This window comes from Cataglyphis hispanica, chromosome 4 (assembly GCF_021464435.1).
Source record: "Cataglyphis hispanica isolate Lineage 1 chromosome 4, ULB_Chis1_1.0, whole genome shotgun sequence".
In the NCBI taxonomy this organism is placed as follows: domain Eukaryota; kingdom Metazoa; phylum Arthropoda; class Insecta; order Hymenoptera; family Formicidae; genus Cataglyphis; species Cataglyphis hispanica.
The window spans coordinates 4,214,488-4,234,433 of NC_065957.1; the positions used below are offsets into that span (position 1 = coordinate 4,214,488).

Sequence of the window (19,946 nt, forward strand, 5' to 3'; positions counted from 1 at the left end):
ATCCTTGACTTATTACAAATAAATAAGCAAATCTGATGCCATTATTTCAAATACTGATATATTGTGTAATAATATAATAATGAAACAAAATTTGTTATAATTAGGTTACCAAGTAGAGATTGTGCATAATAAAAAATTAATGGATGTTGGTTTGATTATGGGAAAAGAAGATATTGATTTTATAATACATAAAGTTGTAAATTATCAATATTTTATATTTTGTCATTATTTATACATTTATTCATTATATGTACTTGAAATTATTTCTATCCCAAAATTTTATCTCTTTCAAAAGTATATGTTTTCTTTGGATTATACACGACTATTATATATAAATATACAAGGAATATATTAAACAAAAATACTATTCTTTTCATAATACATGCGAGAAAAATAATAATATCATCACGAGCAATTTTTTTCGATAAAAATTGATTAAAAAACATCTAATATTTGTATGATATACTAAATCTCTTATAATTAATTGAAGCCTTTAAATTGCATCTGTATTCCCAAAATCTCTTACATATAACGATTTTTTATGTGTTATCTACATAAATCTATATCACTATATAAAAGCTTAGGAAACTTTTCAGATTTTACGGAATTTAATTTTTACTACTTGAATATATGTACACATGATGCATCCAATTTAATAATCCCTTGCTGCTTATGTTTATATCTATATTAGAATAGAATTATACATACAGTATGTAAAAATCTGAAACATGAACATTCTTAGATGCTTAACATGTTCAATAATATTCAATGATATACAAGTTTTTGTCTAATGTAAGTAATGTATTTCACGAGTGTATTGTGAAATTGAAGAGAATAGATACATTCTGTATATACAAAACTAATATAATTACTTAAATCCTATATATTGGGTAAACATGTAATTTACATAACAATATATTATTAATAAGGCCTATACAAGAAGAAAAAATAATCAAATTTTTCTTTATAGAAAATTAGGGTGCTATGTGATCGTCTGTGTACTGTGTACTGTGTTACCAATTGTACTATCTTATGCTTCATGAGAATGTTATACGATGTAATATATGTATAAATGGTTACTTTTTCAAGTTCTTTGAGCCATAAATGGTGTTAAAGCACCCATCTGTCCTAGGCCTAGTTGAATGTGCTGCATGTGAATTTCTACACAATTTTGAAACACTTGTTGATTCTGTGGACTGAGTTTTGATCTTATCTGCTCCATAGTACCTTGCAACACTTTGAGCTCATATGCGTTTCGATCAGAATCTGATAAGCTCTGTGTGTTGTGCAAAAATATAAAAAAAATATTTTTTAGCATCAAACAAATGAAAATATAAAACAAATTTATTTGAAATACCGATTTATTTACCTTTACTTGTAACATCAGCGCAGTCAAATCCGTCACCAATTGATTCATCTTTCCTGGTGCTTTATCATTTATCATATTATTTCTAGCTACCATATCTGCCGCTTCTTGTTTACATTTTTCTCGAAGATGCGATGGGGCTAACATCGCCGCCACGCTAGGCTCGGGCGCCATTTCCTGACACAATTCTTGTATATCGTTCAAAAAATCTTGTAGAGCTCCATTCATTCTTTCTAATTCGACGACAATTCTGGAAACGACAGGATATAACAAAGATATAATTTATTAAGCATGATTTATCATTTCTATACATGACTAGTTCAAATATATATCATACCCTGCATATCTTCTTTCAAAATCAGGAAGTAACGATTCTCCGAAAGAACGTCTTTTTTCAGCTTCCCCGTTCATTTCTTTTAATTTTTTAATTTTAATCTTTTTATTTGCAAGTATCTTATTCACCTTTACCATAAGTTCGAGTAACTTCAATGGATAACCATTCATTGTGCCACCAATATGCGGTTTCTTCGGTATGGACACAGATGCATTGGATATCAAAGGATCATTAGTTAATCGCGGGGATAATTTCATTGCGTATGGCGGCGAAGGTACATATTGTAAAGGCCGCGGTCTAAATTTCTGAGCGAACGATGCAACGCTGATCGTTTCTGGTGGTTCATTCGACTAGTATTTTTAAATAAAATGCGTATTAATATGTATAAAAGTGTATGCATGCCAAACAAATTCGACATATATTTTGCTGAGAGAAGCGACATACCAAAACTTCGTAATCCGGAACACTATGCGTTCCTAATCCAGCTCTTTCAAACGTGATTCTATAAGTATTATTGCTAGTATCGACAGCGTCGATACTTCCAGTGAACAAACCATCTTGAGGTTTCCTTAATCTCGCCGTCACTTTTGTACCAATTACTAATTGCAATGGTATTTCAGATGGCAAATCCTTGAAGCTATTTATGTCTGCCGTTTTCCTTTGCTGCAGCATCCGTATCTTTTGCCGTTTTCTCTCCAGTTCGCGTCTCTCCTCTTCGAAGAATGATTGTGAACATCTTCGTGGTTTGCCCATCATTCTTCTAATCTTACACCATTCCACACGTGTAAGTTTGCGAGTTTTCAATTGTGGAAATGATTCTTTCAAGCATATCATGAAGTCGTTATCGCCTTCGAATAATATCCTGCAAAAAAAAAAGAACATTATTATATAGTATTATGTGAAAACTGTCTGCTACATATTTCCAAGAATATTATTAATATTTTTATTCTTTAATATACTCTTATTTCATTAGTATCTTTTTATACATACTTATCAATATTGCTGTAAAACCACTCGTAACAGACCCATTTATGCGCCTTTGGAAGCTTTAATAAATTCCTCAGTCTCATACCAATTTTCTGTCCTATTTTTCGATCTGGTGATGTAGGTTGTGGCAATTTATCAGGTCCTTTTTCCTGTTTGATAGGGGTAGTTGTGGGAGTTGATGGTTGTGAAATACTTGTACTTTTTTTCGGTTCATTCAATGTCTTGGTGTGTCTTTTCAATGGTGATGGACGTAACATCTTTTTAGGAGACTGTTTTGTCTCTGCATTTAATGGATCCTTCTTGATCCTATAAATATGATTATTTATAGGATCAAGAATTATATGACATTATTTTACATTTTATATATTTAATCAATATTTATTCAATTATCATTAATTCGTATTTTTAAGTACAAAAAAGATAGTTTACCTATGATGTGGATGATTTATTAAAGCATCATCATAGAATAACTTGTTTTTTTTCCTAATTCTTGCAGGCATTCCTCTACGGTTTAACACTTGCACTGGTTGTGTCGGGGGATTTGGTTTGGCAGGTGGTTGTGTACCTACTCTTTGTAAACCAAGAGCTGCTGGTCCAAGTTCTGGTATTGGTTCAGATTCTTCAGTATCCATTTGTTGATCCATTGAATGATTTGAAATATGCTGTTCATCCATATCCATTGTATCGTCATTGATTATTTCCATTTTAATTTCATCAACCGCTGGATATCCACCATTTTTTATGGATAGTAATGCTTCTGCAGATTCATCTGAACAAATTTGTTTCATATTTATATGTATATGATTGAATACAATAATTTACTTAAAATATATGCATCATATATATATATATATATATATATATATATATATATATATATATATATATATATAACATAGCCATCTCTATAAATAAAATTATTAATGCTCAAATAAAAATTATTACAATAGTTACATATAACTTTAGCAATAGTATATCAAAGTGTATGTATAAAAGTTTATAATTGTGCAAAATAGAATAAAATTTTAAAAAAGAGAATTAAAAAATTACATATATATATATATATATATATATATATATATATATATATATATATATATATATATATATACACACTTGATATTATAATCCATCCTCCATATATATCAAGCATTATATTTAACATTGTAAATTAACATTATAAATTCAAAACTATTAACATTATAAATTCAAAAATAAAAGACCAACTTTTCTCTTTTTTCTTTCTTCTCTAGTTCAATTATAGGAAGTAGAACATATTTTTTGTTTCCTCATAAAACGCGATAGGGTTCTAAGCGAGGATAAATTTAAAAAACGTTATATATTATATCGATGGAAGATTGGTCAAAATATCGACCGTACAAACTATTCGTATGGCGTAAGAAGTAACATAACCAAACACATGTGTTTGGTAAACAGTCTACGCGCATGATGATCAAGCGAGCCGTCCAGTTTAGATCGCAAGACAAGCGATCTAAATCGGCTCGTTAAGACACGAAACGCGGACAGTTCGCCGCCCGGTTCAATAGGATGTATCGCTGGCTTTAGATAGTCACGGCCGTCCCGCTTGAATCGTATGTTGGACATTTTTGAAATTTTAAACCCGACACGCTACCGATCGCCGTTCGAATGGCGATTACGATCGCCGCCACCACGTCTGCCGGCGTGCGATCTACCAAATCGATAAATCGTGAACGCGGATTCCGCCGGGCCTGGTCGACGACGGCCACCGTGGCCACGCGTCGCGTTAATTTCATCGAAAATAACAGAAAGTTTACTCACTTTCAATCATGTCCGCCATGTTGACATCCAGTGATGCATCATGGGTACGCGGCGCGTACCGAGGCTCACGGTCCGCCATCTCGCGTCATTCAATCTGGTTGGTCCGTTATTGCGGGGTCGCGTACTAAAATTTATTACTCGAAGTAGAGTGGCGTTCGATTGACCAATCGGGACAAATAAATTTTTGCTTTTAGTTCCGGGAAGTAAATTTTGGAACCCTACTCGAAAATCACGCGCTGCTCCTCGCATTACGAATTTTCTTGGAGCGCGAGAGGTGTTGGTAAGAATATAAAAATTGTTTATACAATACATTAGTTGATGATTAAATAAGATAAAAAACGCTGTTATCTTATCAAAATAATCAGCGTACAAACTTTATTATTCAAAACACAATATTTTTAAAGTTAATTTTCTTCTTCAATATTCATATAGTTAGATAACTTTTATGCTTACAACAAGGTTCGGTTAACATCATTATATTTTAAATTTGTCATGGATTATTTTTCTTGATTTAGGTAATAAAAGGAAATGAGACTATACCACTTAAGTTGAAAAAAAATATATTATTTTCTTTTATAATATAAATCTTGGATTAGGTTTCAAAAAACGTTTACTCCGAGGAAATTTTATTCGATATAGTTCGGAAACATTTGGATCGGAGAAGGCATTTTGGAACATAATTTTGATGATATATGCATATTTTAATGCGTATATATATTTTCTCGATTGTCTTACTTCAAGCGATACTGTATACTACGCCCATTTTCTATTTATCTTAATTTTAATCAAAAACAGATATATATGATTATGTATCTCATTTGGTTAATGATAGCATCTTTGACGTACACAAATTGTTTTGCTATCGATAGTACGCTTATTAATGTTAATAAATATTGCAGAGCTAAAGACAGATTAATCACATCTGAAGAGAACGACGAATATTTGCTTGTCAGTGCCGAGAATCACACGACTATTATATTATCATGTCGTTATTGGTAAGAGAATCATACAAAAATATACGTAATAGTAAAAATAAGATATAGCATTATATATGAATCTGCAAATGAATAATGCTTTGAATAATCATTTAAATCAAACCAAAAATGATTGAATTTCTTTAATCTTTCTTTTCTTTAATTAACATTATTTAATTATTCTCTTATTATATGATGTCTTAAAACACATACACATATATGTATAAGGAATATACATATTATTCGAATCAATGTATTTCTTGTTAAATTATTGAGAATTCAAATTTTCATAGAAGCAGCGATCACGAGGAACCCCAACCAAAAATTTGGTACTACCAAGATCGATATCAAAAGGGACCAGAAAAAGAAGTCGAATTGGAAATGGATAATAACGTTTCGTACAGTAGAATCTATACGACGCCAGATCTTTCTCTGGTAATTAAAAGTTTTTCAGTCGCCGACGCTGGTATTTACCGATGTCACGGTAAAGAAGGACAAGAAAAAGAAAACAAATATAATTATAGGATTGAACGTAAATATATGAATATGGCATAATAATTAATGTAACATTTTATTTTTAAAATATATAATATTATATTGAATACCTTTGATCTCTTTAGTTATATATATATATATATATATATATATATATATATATATATATATATATATATATTATATCTTTTTAAACATAAAGTTATCAAATTGGAAAAATAGTTAGTCAATTTAAACATCAACTTACATACACACGCGAACATTTTTCAATAATATTTGTTACTTATGTATATTTGATATATAACTTTTTTTTCAGTCAGACTATTGTTCATCGCCTGAATTTAATATTGTTGTTTTTTAATAGCAATCCTCAAAGATATTGGCGGCGAGTTTGTAGAAGAGGGAAACATAACTGAATGGGAAAAATATCGTGAAATATACTTGTGGCCTGTCACTACGAGATTTGCTGTAAATTAATCAATTTAGCTGTTTAAATTATAAACAAACTAAATATATAATTTATATCTTTTCTCTTCTCTTTCTGTCGTTATATTTGGAATACAAAGCCATTTTATTTAAATTACATAATCATGATATATGCATCTTGTGAAGATGACTAGTAATTTTCTATATAAGGAGAACATTTAATACAAAGAAAAATTTTTCGGCAGATCTCAAACATGATGGATTTAGCTGGGATTCGTGACGAAGGAGTTACTCTTCAAGTAGTGACCGAATGGGGTCCGTGGGGCCCGTGCAAGCAATGTATATATAATCGCGGTATTAAAACTAGAAGGGGTTACTGCAGATTGAAGCGCAACATAAATTCAGCGAGTATTATATATATTTATATTTTTCTTTTTTTTTATATTGTAGTCAATAGACGGAACTATATCTTTTTATTATTTTTTTATTAATCGTTTTATTAATATTTATATTATTATTTTAGACAATGCTAGAGAGAAACGATTCGATTATTATACACTTCTTTCGAGGATCTCCGATACTTCCTTGCAAGTAAATATCTATAGCATTTTAATTTCGATGCTATTTGATTAATTTGATTAATAAAAATAATGGTAGATTTACTATAGATTTACTATACCTTCTTAGATCTATTCTGCTTCAAAATGAATTTCCTACTATCAGCCGTATCCTACGGTATTTGCCGGAATTTATTTTAAGAGAACCTTGCAAGAAATGTCCTCCTGTAAAGAAAAAAAAGAAGAGAGAAAAGTTTCGATATGTCAAGCGATACGTTCTTGCGGAAGGCGCGCATCTAGCTGTAGTTTGTCCAGAGTAGTTAAAATAATTTTACATTCAATGTGTGTATTGCATTTTATATAAAATTTGATAATGAGAAAGTACTTTATATGTAGATCAAGCACAACATCGCAAGTAATTTGGAAAAAAGACACATTAACTTTAAAGAAAGGAACAGGACGATCATTTCGTAAAAAAGATACAGAGATTCGAGTGATGGTAGACGCTTTCTCAACACTTTATTTAATAGGTCACATAATATTATATATATTTTATCACATAATATTATATATATTTATATTGTATTTTATAACAGTATTATTATCTCGATAGAAGTATCTACAGAAGAGCAAGGTAACTATACCTGTTATGTGGATAACATTAACATGATGCGTCTAAAAATTATTGTTATATCCAAAACTCGGCTTTTGACCCAAGGTTAGCAACACGATAAAATCGATGATTATAATAATAAATATAAAATATACGAATGAATAAAATTACAGATATTTATAAAAATAATAATAGTGACAATTAAAATTTAATTATTAATTAATTATTAATTATTTATTAATAACACATACACACAAATATCTTTGTATAACATCCAATTTTTATAAATTTTTATGAATTTATATCTTATTTATACATGCTGTTTTTGTATAGCTTTCTTCCGGCATTTGAGTTACTTGGGAGTTATAATCTTCTTGATTTCGATCTGCTACTGTGCGGGTGTAGTAATGACTTGCCGACAGAGAAATAAATTTCAGTCTTTGCCACAAGATGATCCATCAGCGAAGGAAGTTGAGTAGTTTATCAAAATACAAAATATATTAACAACATTTTATTGATTTTGTAAATAATAAATGTAATAAAATACTATGTTAGATTGAATGAAATTTTTATCTCAGATTGTTAGTCTTTTAATAATCTAATGCAAAATGCACTAATTTTTATATATGTTTATGAAAATTGAAGAACTAAAATTTATCAAAGAAATATTCACAATTAAGGTACTTATTTTTCAGCTAACAATATAAATTATACAATTATGCCATTTTTATTACGCACTTCTAATATTATTCTTGATGAGTATTTTATAGCATTGTATGACAGATCAGTTATCGATTGAGAATACTCTTTATGGCTATCTCTTTCGTGTTCCCTCAGTCCGATTTTCCTTGGCATACGATGACCTTAAAGTCAAGTGAAAGGAGGACCTGGTATGAGATAGCTACGAGACGTACGTGTCCGTCTCCAGACAATTCAGTTTAGTTTCAAAATGGCCATGTTTTATCGTAGCTCCCGGCTTCTCATTTGCGGTGCTTATTAACGAGCTACTGTAATTAATTGGACAAAAGACTGACTGGAGATCAGTGACGAAATAGAATGAAATTTCAAACAAGTGTTCATGCGATCCTCGCAGCTTTCTCCATTATCGCTATTGAAGAAAGTGTTGGTGAGTTTCTTTCGAATGCAAGACCTTTGCCGATTATATTATGCTATTTTTATAGTCATACATATCCTTAATGGTCTGTTTTAATAATATGTGGAATTATATAAATAAGAGTCAAAATTGAAAATATGTTCCATTTAATATTTTATTTTTAATAAACAAATAATTTTTCTTTCTCAATAAAAGATGTAGAATATTAATATTTTATGCAGATGTTTTTTGATTTTTATACGTTCTATAAATAAAATAAATTGTCTAATTAAATATATAAACAATTTTTATTATAAACTACAATTTATATTGTTTGTTTTAATTCTTTAGACACAAAAATTATAAGTAGAAAATTCTGTGCATCAATAAATCCTTTTGATCAATATTATTGTGTGCGTATGTATGTGTGTGTGTGTGTGCTCGCGCGCGTGCTACGCAAGTAAAATAGTGATTTAGATAAAAATGACAGTCCTTTCTCTTATATTTTTACAGGCATTCTTCGAAGATGCGTAAGTTGTAGATCAAGAGGAGAACTTGGCTCTTGCAAAGATCCTTTTATTATGAATTCTACACAAATTGCACTTGAAAAAGGTGTAGATGCGGTACCGTGTGTTTCTGGATGGTGTGGAAAAATTATTGAGAGCCAAAATTTAAACAATGGCGAGTTATTTTGCTTTTAATATATTTATATTCGGCAACATACACAATTTATATTATTCTTTAATAAAAATACAATACATATATTTCTCAGATTTTTATTAAAATTTATTATTATTGAAATAAAATTAATTAATAGAACAGATTTTATAATTTGATATTAGCACACACGCACATACACACACAATTTTATTCTTTTAATTTTTTTTTTAATTTTGATAAATTTATGCTGGACAGAATATGGTACTGCTACGCAGAGATTGTGCTTCCAACGAGGTCCCGATGACACCGAAGAGAGATGTGCTTATACTGTGTGGAATTACAAAAAAGTGTATATGTGCCTCTGTTATGGAGATCTTTGTAATGGAGTGATGAGAACAAGCGTCAATACATTTTTAATAACAATAGCTATATGTTTAATACGATGGTTAGTTTGAGAACATAAATAATTAATCTATTGTGAATGAATTAAAATGATTAAACTTCTTGTGAGCGTTTTAAAACACACAAAAGTTTTCACAAGAATTGGTACTTTGGTGAATATGTTCGTGTATATGTGTGAAATAATGTGTTTTTCATAAAACATATTATACAATAAGCGTCAAACAGTGTGTATTTTATTATATATATTTTATTATGTTAGATATATATTTTATTTTAAATATATCTAAATATATTTTTTGTTTTAGTTTATTAATAAATTTTCTTAATTTATAATTAATTTTTTTGCAATGAAAAAGTAGAAAAAGATGTTTGCCATTTAACGCAATTATGTGATGAGACATGCATATCATCTTTGTTTTCTTTATCTCTAAACAATTATATTTTAATTTCTTATATATTGTATTTTGTTTCAGTGTGTGTCACAAAAAAATATATATAATACATTTTTTATTTATAAAAAATATTATATATTGCAAATTAAACTTATATATTATTTTTTCTTCTGGAGCACAGTAATATCTCTACTGAATATAAATAACTTTTCAGATCACTCTTAGTTTAAGTAGTTAGCTAGTTTTGCTTCTTGACGCCTTGCCTGTGAAACGGAGATCTAGGATTTAAACTTCCCAGAATTTGTCCATGCAAACCATTTAACCTTCTCTCTTCCTGATTTCGCAGCAATGCTTTTGCATGCGGGTAATCATCGAAGAAAAGCTCACCCAGTCCATAGAGATATTTAACTGCCATCATTGCTTCACGGCCAGTTAATAAATACGGATCTCGTCCTACAATCGAAATAAATTAAAATTAGAAATATATTGGTATTAAACAAAAAATGTTATATTATTATTTAAATAAGGAAATATAATCAATTTTTTTCTTTCTTTCCAATTAGGATCTCTAATTAATTTTGTTCAGAGTGTAAAAGTATAATTGAAAGTATAATTGAAAGTATCTAATCAAAAGCAAATAGATGTAAATGAATTTTATCAATCAAAATCGTCGGCGGAAAAAAATATTTTTACCCTCCAATTTATAGAAATCAGGAAGACCACGTTGCACCTCGTGCCAACTATATCCAAGATCATTGATGTCAATCGGAGGCAGGAAGACACCGACTGGCCACAGGGATTCAGCGTTTTCGGAGCTCGTTATCGGTATTGTCTGCTGTGCGTAATTTCGCCGTAGATTTGTTCTGTAATTATAATCTGTAAAAATATATTACGTATTGCAAATATAAATAATTTTTATCTACACTGGAAATATCTCAAAAAATAGATTATTTATACAGATTACTATAATACTATTATATTATTAGTTAATTATATTAAAATAATTGCAGAAATGTAAGAATATAAAATAGTCACCGAGATCCTTAGAACGCTTTGTCGAGCTTCTTCGACCGATCGAGATAAATGACTTTTGAGCCAATGTTCGATCTCCTGAAGAGGAACGCAAACAAATTAAAATAATTTAATGCAATATAATGCATTATTGTGCAATTGATCTAACCGTCTGTTGTGATGCTGTGCTCGTGTACATTGGAGGGTGATACAAATTTCACATGCACATTAGCGAGCGGCAGGGAATTGACCATCGATACCGCGAGTAGCAGTAACACCACCGTTATCTGAAATTAAAATAGTAAACATAAAATTTTATAATTTGGAATTGGCGAAGTATTATTTTTATATTTATATATATATTATCATCGACGAGTTGTTCATGAGTCGCAATAAATGTGAAAATAGTGGTTCAGTTATTTAAGATCACATTTTTCTTGACTACTTTAGAAAATTGACATTTTTTTGTTCTCGATAAAAATTTGACATATATTTTTGCTAAAAGTAATATCTTTAAAACAGAGTCAAGAACAAGATTTTGCCAGTTACAAAATATTTCGACTCGTCTCTGTTTAGAACGTGTTACAGAACGTATTACATATATCTGAGACCATCTGACTCAAAACTACACCATCAACCATAATGCCCAAAACTTGATACGCAGTGATTAGTGTTCATAAAAAACTTTTTTGGTAAAAATTATATTAGATTATTGCAATTTAATCTAATTACATATTGCAATTTTAAGATATTTGTATATTGTATATTTTAGCATTTTCGTAAAAATTTGTTATTTGTATACTGAGAATTATCTTCATGAAAAAGCCTAAGGCAAGCCTTTCTATGTTACACGATATACTCGTCGACAGATATATCTTTTTTGATGAATCATTCGACGATGCAGAAAATAACTGTAAAAAATACATAGTGTAGAAATGTGTCAAGGCAAGTAAGTTTCTAAAATTTATTCTATACGGATGTGCACAGGATTTGTAATCTCTCTCTAATATTTGGAAGGAGAAATTACATAATTGTCTGCGAAATATTAGCCAGAATTAAAAGAATCTTATAAATTATTATTAAAATATAAAAAATATATAAACAAGGAAAATATAATTAATTGGTTAATATAATTAATTAATATATTGTATATATAAAATATTATAGTTATTAGATCATCATACATGAGAGAGAGAAGTAATCAAATCAATTCAGAAAATTTATTTTTTACGGAGCGTTTGCACAAAATGAATAGTTCTTATCAACTATTGCATGCCATTGAAATTCATTATTTTATAATTATGACAACAGTCTTTTTGGATCATTTATCAATATTTGATTCGTTACTTTTTTGTTATTTTTTTTTTTAATGTATTTGCATAATAATTACATAAGTTTTATTATTGTGTGTGTTTTATTTATAATATCTATTATTATATTATTACTTACAATAGATGTGTAATTTTTACCGTCAGATATATTAGTACATTTTATCCATCACCATCATATATAAAAAAATACAGTGTTTATTATAATTTTACAATTATTTATTTTTAATCTATTACTTTTTAGATTCTTCATATGTGGGATCTCAAGAATTTACTGTAATATAAACTTGATGTAATGATGATAAATGTCGGAATGCGTTTACATCATTTCGATGACCTGCTTGCGAAACATTGCCCTCCCCTGCAAGTATACTAAAGATGCTTTTCCCACAAGGATTACCAGCAATATTGCGCTTTGAAAGGCAATATTTTTAACGACCGCGACATAAAGAAAGAGAGAGAAAGAGAAAGAGAAAGAGAGTAGTTGCATATCTCTACATTCCATCACTGTATACTCTATTACATCATACAACTAAACGCGCCTACGCCCCAACAAAGCGCGTGCACGCGTGTGAGCGAGCGAGTCCACGAGGAGATTCATTCTCTTATAGAAACACACACGTGCTCAGCAGTGCGTGCCAAGCTACCCTTTCGTTTTCCTTTCCGTTCACCTTCACCTGGGAACATACTCGACTGCTATTGAATCCGGCATTTGAAATTCAACGTTGCAGAAACTTGGTATGCACAATAAGTAATATTTTTGTGCTAATAAATAAGTATGTCGATCAGAAATCCGACAATGAGATTGAAGATCCAAAAAAATTGAATTTCGAAAGAACACGAGATCTTTTTTATAAAATGGAAAATTCAATTATTACAATAGTGAATATAGAGAGATAATGCAAAAACTAATTAATTTGTAAAACAAGAAGAAACAGCAAGAATATTTCAAGCTATTTAAAAGAATTTTTAAGAATTTTATTAATTTAAATAGCACAACATAGCATTACAAACATTATTTAAAATTTCCTTTTGCTTTCAAATCAAATCTTCATAATCAAATTGAACCGTTATTTCACTAAATAATGACTCTTTATCAAAATGATGGTTCTTTATCAAAAATTTTATTATTTTCTAAATATTTAAAATGTTTCTAAAATGATGTAAATGATGCCATTTGTCACAATATTTTCCATTTTAATCAATATAATTTTCGATAACTTAATAAAATCTCAAATTAAAGTTCAAATTCAAAGTAAAATATTTAAATTGCAGGGAGGAGAAACGATGGATACATTAACTATTGTTAAATGTTTAAAGTTACTGTTGAAAATAAATTTCTTATTAAAAGTTTACTCCACCCACCGTTATCATTATGCGCTCGATCGTATCGCACTAATTTGAACGATTGGATGATTTCACTGTGCACTCTTGCTCGATCGAATCACAACTGCTCTAAAGATTTTTTCGAACGCGATTTTTGGGATCTAGCTAAATCCTCGCAAGACGCCTCATGGATGCGGTCAGGAACTGATCCAGTTTTCGAACAGAGAACGTCACGGTGGCTGCATGTATGCATGAATTTCAGCATCCCCCTTCTCGCCACACACCACGTATATACATATAATACGTACCCCACCTGCGTAGCTCGACTTTTGCGGAGGTACTCAAGTAACAAGGACTCGCAGAGGATCATGGTGAGACTTTCATCTCGACTTGAGATCGCACGATCGAATTTAGCGCTTGCGAAACTTCTCCGCGAACGCATCGCATTTTTTATCTCCGCTTTCTCGACAAATCACGTAAGACATTCGCGATTGAATATCGAATATTAGCTATAATTAATTAATATGTACATAATTATTGTACAAGTTGTTGAATATTAATGCGCCGCTTGATCTCTGTTTCATATTCAAGAAAACAAAAATTTTGAACATCGTCTAAAAATTATATTTGATATTATTAATCATATGACTATCTGAATATATCTCTATGAAAATATATATATTTTATTTTAATAACCAATATGTTATATTAGCAGTAGATTTCCCAAACAGCACATGTCTCTAAATTTAAAATCTTATTGTTCTTTAGATATCTTTAAGATGTCTTTTGGTCTTCTTGTGCTGTCTGGGTATTAAGCTAAAAAATTTGACATTTACAAATCTGTTTTTTATAAAAATCTCTGTTTTTTATAAAAATAATCGACAGTTAAATGACTAAAATTAAAATTTAAGAACTAGAAAATGTGGTTTTTTTATCAAATTTTTTAGCCTCAAATAACAGTTATAATTTAGCGTTACAATGAACTTTTCAAACTACGCGGGTATCCGTATTTCGTCGATGATCGGGTGTAGATTCATGATAAAACGACCACGTGCATTCAAACGTCCGAATCAGAAGGCGCGCGTTTCGCGCCGCGACAAAATGGCCGGAGTACTGATGGTTCCAGTGATAGCCGCGCGCTAGTCGCGAAAGGTATTTTGCGGGCGGCCGAGTTCATGGGTAATATTTCCCAAGATTCTTTGTGATGTATTGGCGTAACGGGGTGACAATGAAGATTCAATTCATTGCGAACTAGCGAGCGCTTCATTCTTGGCTTCATCTTGTGTCATTTCGCATTATTTTGCGTGGACGCGCGTGTATTTGCATAGCGACATATCGGGTCTTCTTTTTGGAGATGCGCATGAAGATGGCGAGTCTTACGGAACGAGATACAATTCGATGTATAAATTGGCTACCGCGTGCGCGGGTACGTCCTGAGAACGATGTTGCGTGTTTTGACGTTTCTGTAGAATGTCGATCGCGCGTAGATATGACATGTCGACGACAACTACATAATTGCCATGATACTGGTTAATCAGATCGGGTATTACGCGACCTTTGATACGATTTGCATGGTAAAAAAATATGTTACGCGATAACGCGATTTAGCGTGTTGTGAAGGGAGAATGAGACTGGGGATGTCTCCTTGTACGGCATCTATCAGCGAGAAATGTTATCTGTTCGCAGCTGTGGCATAGTCATAGAGGATTATGTCGGCGCAAAGTGCGGATTCTTCAAACTGCATCGCGAGTCAGGAGGAGGAAGAAGAGGAGATGATCTTGGATGAGTCCGAGGTATACATACATGGAAATAATGTGTAACAATTTTATTTGAATTATTATATATATGTTATAACATTTGTGCATTCTAATTGATGATATGATTCTTTTTCAGAATAATCCTGTGGATATTTTGGAATGTTTGTCGGTAATGATAAATGAAGGTACTGGGAATGATACAAGTCAAGTGCAAGAACTTTTATTGGATGATCAATTGCTCGGCACAATGACTGCTATTACATTGCCTGATGGAACTCAAGCTTTTATTACAAATAATTTCAGTGATATTGGTTAGTAACAATTTAAATTTATTTTTTGCAGATAATAAGAAAGAAAATTACTTTTTTTTTTTATTAAAGAATTTGTATTTAAAGAAAACAATTATTTTGAAAATCTAATATATTTATCATCTAATATACATCTAATATACATCTAATATATTTTCTGGCAATTATGTATATAAGATTATGTATTTGTATTAAAGATCCTGATTTCAAGGCACAAATATTACAAAGAACGCTTGAAAATGGGAATACCATATTACTGCGAGATTTGTCAGAATTTGGTGAGAGCAAGGCTCTTCAATTGGAATTAGATCCAGCTACATTTGTACAAGCCGAAGATGGTTCCAATGAAAATATAGAAAGTACATATTCGCAAGTGGAATTTATCAATGGAACAGCATATATGGTAGCTAGTCATGTAGATCTTGGTGAAAATTTATGGGAAATTCAAGATGGGAAATTAAAAAAGAAAGATTCCAAGATTTTAGTTAACAAATTATCTGATGCAAAGATTAGATACCCTTGTCCTAGAGAGGGATGTTCAAAGGTTTATAGCACACCTCATCATCTTAAGGTAATCAATTTTTCAAAATCAGTATTAATAATGTAGACAAAATTAAATGAATTACTGCAGAAATGGCAGTTTTAAATATTAGAGTTATTAATCAAATTAAATTTTCTTTTCTGATAGGTTCATGAGCGTTCACATACTGGTCAAAGACCATATAGATGTACGCATCTAAAGTGTAAAAAAAGCTTTTCAACAGGGTACAGTTTGAAAGCACATTTACGAACGCATACAGGCGAGAAACCATATAAGTGCACAAATGGAACATGTAACAAGAGTTTCAAGACATCAGGTGATCTATTAAAACATGTGAGAACTCATACAGGAGAACGTCCATTTGTATGCCCTTTTGATGGTTGCGGTCGATCGTTTACCACAAGCAATATTAGAAAGGTATAAAATTTGTGTCAGTAAAAATATTTAATTACATAATTTAATGATAAATATTATATTTGTCAGGTTCACGTAAGAACGCATACTGGTGAACGGCCGTATAAATGTACTCATCCGATGTGCAATAAAGCGTTTGCCAGTGCGACAAATTACAAGAATCATATACGGATACATTCGGGTGAAAAGCCTTATGTTTGTTCCATAGAAAGTTGTGGTAGAAGATTTACCGAGTACTCTAGTCTGTATAAACATCATCTTGTAAGTGTTCTATCAATTATTTTCTCAATTCTTTTATATATATATAAATTCTTATCAATTTATTATTTATTATTTATATTAAAAATAAAATGCATTGGTTAAACATATTTGTAAAAATATATATTGGTTATATCTATATGTAAAAAAATTATTTCTAAATATTTTGTCTTTTTAGGTACATACACCACAACGACCATTCGAATGCACATTATGCTCCAGAAGATATCGACAAAGTAGCACATTAGTGATGCATAAAAGAACAGCTCATGCATTAGTTGATAGTGATGATGGTGCTGATGTATTTTTGCAAGATTCTTTTGAACCTTCTAGTCAAAATAAAAATAAAAAGAAAATTGCAAAAGACACTGTAAGTATGATACAAAATTTTTCCAGTTTTTTATTTATTATCTATTGTACATTATATAATTACATAGCTGCTAATTACACTCAATTGATTTGAATCAAATTTAGTCACTTGGAAAAGATAAACAGATTCAGATTTCTAAAATAATTGATACAAATGATAAGGAACCACAAATTTTGTTGGTAAGCGATTCCTCACAAATCGCCACATTACAGGTTTGTAGAAAATTTAATATTTGCATAATAGATTTTTTTTAGAGAAAATATATTTACATTTAAAATTCTGAATACAGAAAATTGGTCTGGATGAAAGTTTTGATGATCCTAGCATTGATACAACTTTTGAAGGATTGAATATAAAGATTGAGGACATAGAATTTGGCTGGAATTAATGCCAAAATGTGGAAAATATGACATTTGTGATTATTTTTTTGACATATGTTATTATATGTGTGAGTATTGTGAGCATTAAATGTTAACAATTTTGTTAACATTTATGCATATATCTTTTTTAATACCAGAGCAAAATCAAATAAGCAGATAAGAGTTAATAAATAGTTTCAAACGATATTGGACCGTATAAACGACGTGATAATAGCTGCAAGTTCAAATTTTATTTTTTCATATTAATTTCATGAATTTACTAAATAGAAATATAAGATAGTATCAAGTATTTCGTAATGGTGAGAGTGTGATAGAATATAATATAAATTGTTCAATAGTCTTAAGAATCCGACATGGTTTCGATGGATTTAATATTCGATGCAAAAAGGAACTTTAAGGAAATATGTATTTTTTATTTACGCGTCGAATTTAATGATCTCAGAGAAATTATATCGGTTTGTATTTTAAACATATAAGTATAAGGTTGGTAAGAATATTGATGAAAATATATAGAGGAAATCAATATTTACACTGTTGATTATGTTTCTGAAGGCAGTGCCTTATTTGAAAATGTGAGCGTGGGAAAAAATATATATTATATATTACATATATATATATATTACATATTATATATTACATTTTTCCATCTATAGTTTTGTCGAACGAACATAATATTTTTATGATATATCATCTCAAATCTTTCTTTCACATTCTTATAATTAAACTAGTTGAATTATACTGAATTATACTATTTTTTATAGATATTTTTCGTTATATTGCATTAATTAAATATACAGAGACACTCAACTTTATTACATTATTATTTTATAATACAAAACATTGAAAATGAACAGAGATATGTGATGACATAACAATAGATGGATATAATATTTATATAACGCACAAATATTCTTTAAAAATATTGAATCTGTTTTTTTGTAGCTGAATTGACTGCACTAAGTTCAGAGTTTATCTCTTTCTCTCTATATGGGAAGGAGAAAGATAAACTCTGATCTAGTGCAGACAGTTCAACTACGTGTTCTTTTAAAGAACACTCAATATATGAATTACATCTATTATATAGAATATATTCATTATTTCAAATTATAAAAATTGCTTTACTTAAATATATTATAACAAAATATATATGTATAAAATTCGAAGTTCAGTAATTTAAACTTAAAAAAGATCTATTTAAAGATAAAATGAGAAAATTCTCAATTAATATATTCAGAAATTATATTAAAACAATTTAAATTATTTATACATTGCATTTTTTAAATAAAATCTATTTTTCTGTCTGATTAAATTCTTATGATTAAAAAGAGAACAATTATTTGTGTTTGATCGTACTGATTAAACAAATCCTTTAACACAGCTAAACACAAATCATGAAAGGCAGCAAATAATGCAGATATATATATATATATATATACTCTAACGATCAAAATAATTGGTCTTATATAAAAACAAATTAAACATCAATTTTTTGCAATTTTTATTTACCTTTTCCTTTTCTTTATACTTGTCTATCTAAACTAAGTTATTAATAATTATATACAGGGTGCCCTAAAAATTTTGACACACCCGAAGTGTGAAGGTAGATTGGGTTAAATTGAGCCCAAAAGTCCTATACTATTTTGTAAAATTCGCAATAGTTTTTGCGTTATTAATTAAAATATTTGAGCTAATGAGCGCGGAAAGCACTAGGCCGATATCGGCAGACATGTACGACGGATTACTTGTGTACGTCTCTTAGTAAAAAAAGCATCATCTAAGCGAGAGGTGGAGTCACGCTGTCACTTCTTACTTAGATGATACCTTCAGGACACCTTGTATATCTCTTTAAAAAATGTACTATAATCATTTTTTAAAATTTATATTAAAAATATTTTTTCTATTCTTTATTATATTTTTATAGCACATTTAACCGTTTTTAAGATAATTTTAATGAACACTGTTAATAAGATAAACAGTTAAAGAGATAATTTTAATGAACTTACAGAATGAACTGTTTTCGATCCTCCCACCATCTCACAATCTTTCGCATAGTGCTGCTCTCGATTACGGATAGTCTCCATTCGGCCAAGTATTCGACCGCGCTGATCCATTAATCCTACAAATAACATTTAAATTTTTTAGTGATAACATCAA

At 29.9% G+C, this 19,946-nt stretch overlaps 5 protein-coding genes across 11 annotated transcripts; 3 read left to right on the plus strand and 2 right to left on the minus strand.

Annotated features, from left to right (window-relative positions):
- Positions 1 to 36: 36 nt before the first annotated feature.
- Positions 37 to 4,558, minus strand: LOC126849113 (protein lin-9 homolog). 3 transcript variants are annotated; one of them, XM_050590674.1, is made up of 7 exons: positions 4,488 to 4,558; positions 3,117 to 3,456; positions 2,691 to 2,993; positions 2,145 to 2,562; positions 1,704 to 2,050; positions 1,370 to 1,616; positions 37 to 1,276 (listed from the first exon to the last, which is right to left on the minus strand). In XM_050590674.1, exons 1-7 carry the CDS (start codon positions 4,504 to 4,506, stop codon positions 1,085 to 1,087), a joined length of 1,866 nt encoding a protein of 621 aa, XP_050446631.1. In that variant the 5' UTR covers positions 4,507 to 4,558; the 3' UTR covers positions 37 to 1,084. The 3 variants fall into 3 exon arrangements, with proteins under 3 accessions (XP_050446631.1, XP_050446629.1, XP_050446632.1); XM_050590672.1 differs by lacking the exon at positions 4,488 to 4,558 and adding an exon at positions 4,072 to 4,429; XM_050590675.1 differs by lacking the exon at positions 4,488 to 4,558 and adding an exon at positions 4,068 to 4,428.
- Positions 4,559 to 5,428: 870 nt separating this feature from the next.
- On the plus strand, positions 5,429 to 8,031 carry LOC126848902 (uncharacterized). Its single transcript, XM_050590200.1, has 9 exons — positions 5,429 to 5,482; positions 5,758 to 5,993; positions 6,321 to 6,424; positions 6,628 to 6,786; positions 6,906 to 6,973; positions 7,070 to 7,255; positions 7,336 to 7,469; positions 7,553 to 7,657; positions 7,886 to 8,031. Exons 2-9 carry the CDS (start codon positions 5,843 to 5,845, stop codon positions 8,029 to 8,031), a joined length of 1,053 nt encoding a protein of 350 aa, XP_050446157.1. The 5' UTR covers positions 5,429 to 5,482; positions 5,758 to 5,842.
- Positions 8,032 to 8,455: 424 nt separating this feature from the next.
- Positions 8,456 to 9,896, plus strand: LOC126848854 (uncharacterized). The gene is made up of 3 exons (XM_050590111.1): positions 8,456 to 8,678; positions 9,159 to 9,326; positions 9,561 to 9,896. Exons 1-3 carry the CDS (start codon positions 8,609 to 8,611, stop codon positions 9,758 to 9,760), a joined length of 438 nt encoding a protein of 145 aa, XP_050446068.1. The 5' UTR covers positions 8,456 to 8,608; the 3' UTR covers positions 9,761 to 9,896.
- Positions 9,897 to 10,206: 310 nt separating this feature from the next.
- LOC126848853 (uncharacterized) lies at positions 10,207 to 19,921 on the minus strand. 2 transcript variants are annotated; one of them, XM_050590109.1, is made up of 5 exons: positions 19,796 to 19,921; positions 11,280 to 11,397; positions 11,135 to 11,209; positions 10,793 to 10,975; positions 10,207 to 10,552 (listed from the first exon to the last, which is right to left on the minus strand). In XM_050590109.1, exons 1-5 carry the CDS (start codon positions 19,919 to 19,921, stop codon positions 10,338 to 10,340), a joined length of 717 nt encoding a protein of 238 aa, XP_050446066.1. In that variant the 3' UTR covers positions 10,207 to 10,337. The 2 variants fall into 2 exon arrangements, with proteins under 2 accessions (XP_050446066.1, XP_050446067.1); XM_050590110.1 differs by lacking the exon at positions 19,796 to 19,921 and adding an exon at positions 13,804 to 14,001.
- On the plus strand, positions 14,860 to 18,604 carry LOC126848851 (zinc finger protein 143-like). Of its 4 annotated transcripts, none has more exons than XM_050590107.1 (9): positions 14,860 to 15,190; positions 15,451 to 15,557; positions 15,658 to 15,832; positions 16,027 to 16,400; positions 16,518 to 16,787; positions 16,854 to 17,045; positions 17,221 to 17,412; positions 17,517 to 17,624; positions 17,702 to 18,604. In XM_050590107.1, the coding sequence occupies exons 2-9, from the start codon at positions 15,474 to 15,476 to the stop codon at positions 17,798 to 17,800; spliced, it is 1,494 nt and encodes a 497-aa protein (XP_050446064.1). In that variant the 5' UTR covers positions 14,860 to 15,190; positions 15,451 to 15,473; the 3' UTR covers positions 17,801 to 18,604. The 4 variants fall into 4 exon arrangements, with proteins under 4 accessions (XP_050446064.1, XP_050446062.1, XP_050446063.1 ...); XM_050590106.1 differs by having other exon boundaries at positions 14,862 to 14,943; XM_050590108.1 differs by having other exon boundaries at positions 14,869 to 14,916.
- Positions 19,922 to 19,946: the final 25 nt, after the last annotated feature.

What these genes read in the sequence shown, in the direction of transcription:
- LOC126849113 (XM_050590672.1), bottom strand. Translation starts at nt 4,135, where the DNA reads ATGCGCGTAGACTGTTTACCAAACACATGTGTTTGGTTATGTTACTTC. An exon ending in CTTCTTACGCCATACGAATA is followed by an intron (nt 3,457 to 4,071) that starts GTTTGTACGGTC and finishes AAATTTGTTCAG; the next exon opens with ATGAATCTGCAGAAGCATTA. An exon ending in TTTGAAAGAAGATATGCAGG is followed by an intron (nt 1,617 to 1,703) that starts GTATGATATATA and finishes TGTCGTTTCCAG; the next exon opens with AATTGTCGTCGAATTAGAAA.
- LOC126848902 (XM_050590200.1), top strand. Translation starts at nt 5,843, where the DNA reads ATGGATAATAACGTTTCGTACAGTAGAATCTATACGACGCCAGATCTT. An exon ending in ATATAATTATAGGATTGAAC is followed by an intron (nt 5,994 to 6,320) that starts GTAAATATATGA and finishes GTTTTTTAATAG; the next exon opens with CAATCCTCAAAGATATTGGC. An exon ending in TCTCCGATACTTCCTTGCAA is followed by an intron (nt 6,974 to 7,069) that starts GTAAATATCTAT and finishes ATACCTTCTTAG; the next exon opens with ATCTATTCTGCTTCAAAATG.
- LOC126848854 (XM_050590111.1), top strand. Translation starts at nt 8,609, where the DNA reads ATGAAATTTCAAACAAGTGTTCATGCGATCCTCGCAGCTTTCTCCATT. An exon ending in CGCTATTGAAGAAAGTGTTG is followed by an intron (nt 8,679 to 9,158) that starts GTGAGTTTCTTT and finishes ATATTTTTACAG; the next exon opens with GCATTCTTCGAAGATGCGTA. An exon ending in GAGCCAAAATTTAAACAATG is followed by an intron (nt 9,327 to 9,560) that starts GCGAGTTATTTT and finishes TATGCTGGACAG; the next exon opens with AATATGGTACTGCTACGCAG.
- LOC126848851 (XM_050590105.1), top strand. Translation starts at nt 15,474, where the DNA reads ATGTCGGCGCAAAGTGCGGATTCTTCAAACTGCATCGCGAGTCAGGAG. An exon ending in AAATAATTTCAGTGATATTG is followed by an intron (nt 15,833 to 16,026) that starts GTTAGTAACAAT and finishes TTTGTATTAAAG; the next exon opens with ATCCTGATTTCAAGGCACAA. An exon ending in CACAAATCGCCACATTACAG is followed by an intron (nt 17,625 to 17,701) that starts GTTTGTAGAAAA and finishes TTCTGAATACAG; the next exon opens with AAAATTGGTCTGGATGAAAG.
- LOC126848853 (XM_050590109.1), bottom strand. Translation starts at nt 19,921, where the DNA reads ATGTTATTTGTAGGATTAATGGATCAGCGCGGTCGAATACTTGGCCGA. An exon ending in AAAGCGTTCTAAGGATCTCG is followed by an intron (nt 10,976 to 11,134) that starts GTGACTATTTTA and finishes ATATTTTTACAG; the next exon opens with ATTATAATTACAGAACAAAT. An exon ending in TGATTTCTATAAATTGGAGG is followed by an intron (nt 10,553 to 10,792) that starts GTAAAAATATTT and finishes TTTCGATTGTAG; the next exon opens with GACGAGATCCGTATTTATTA.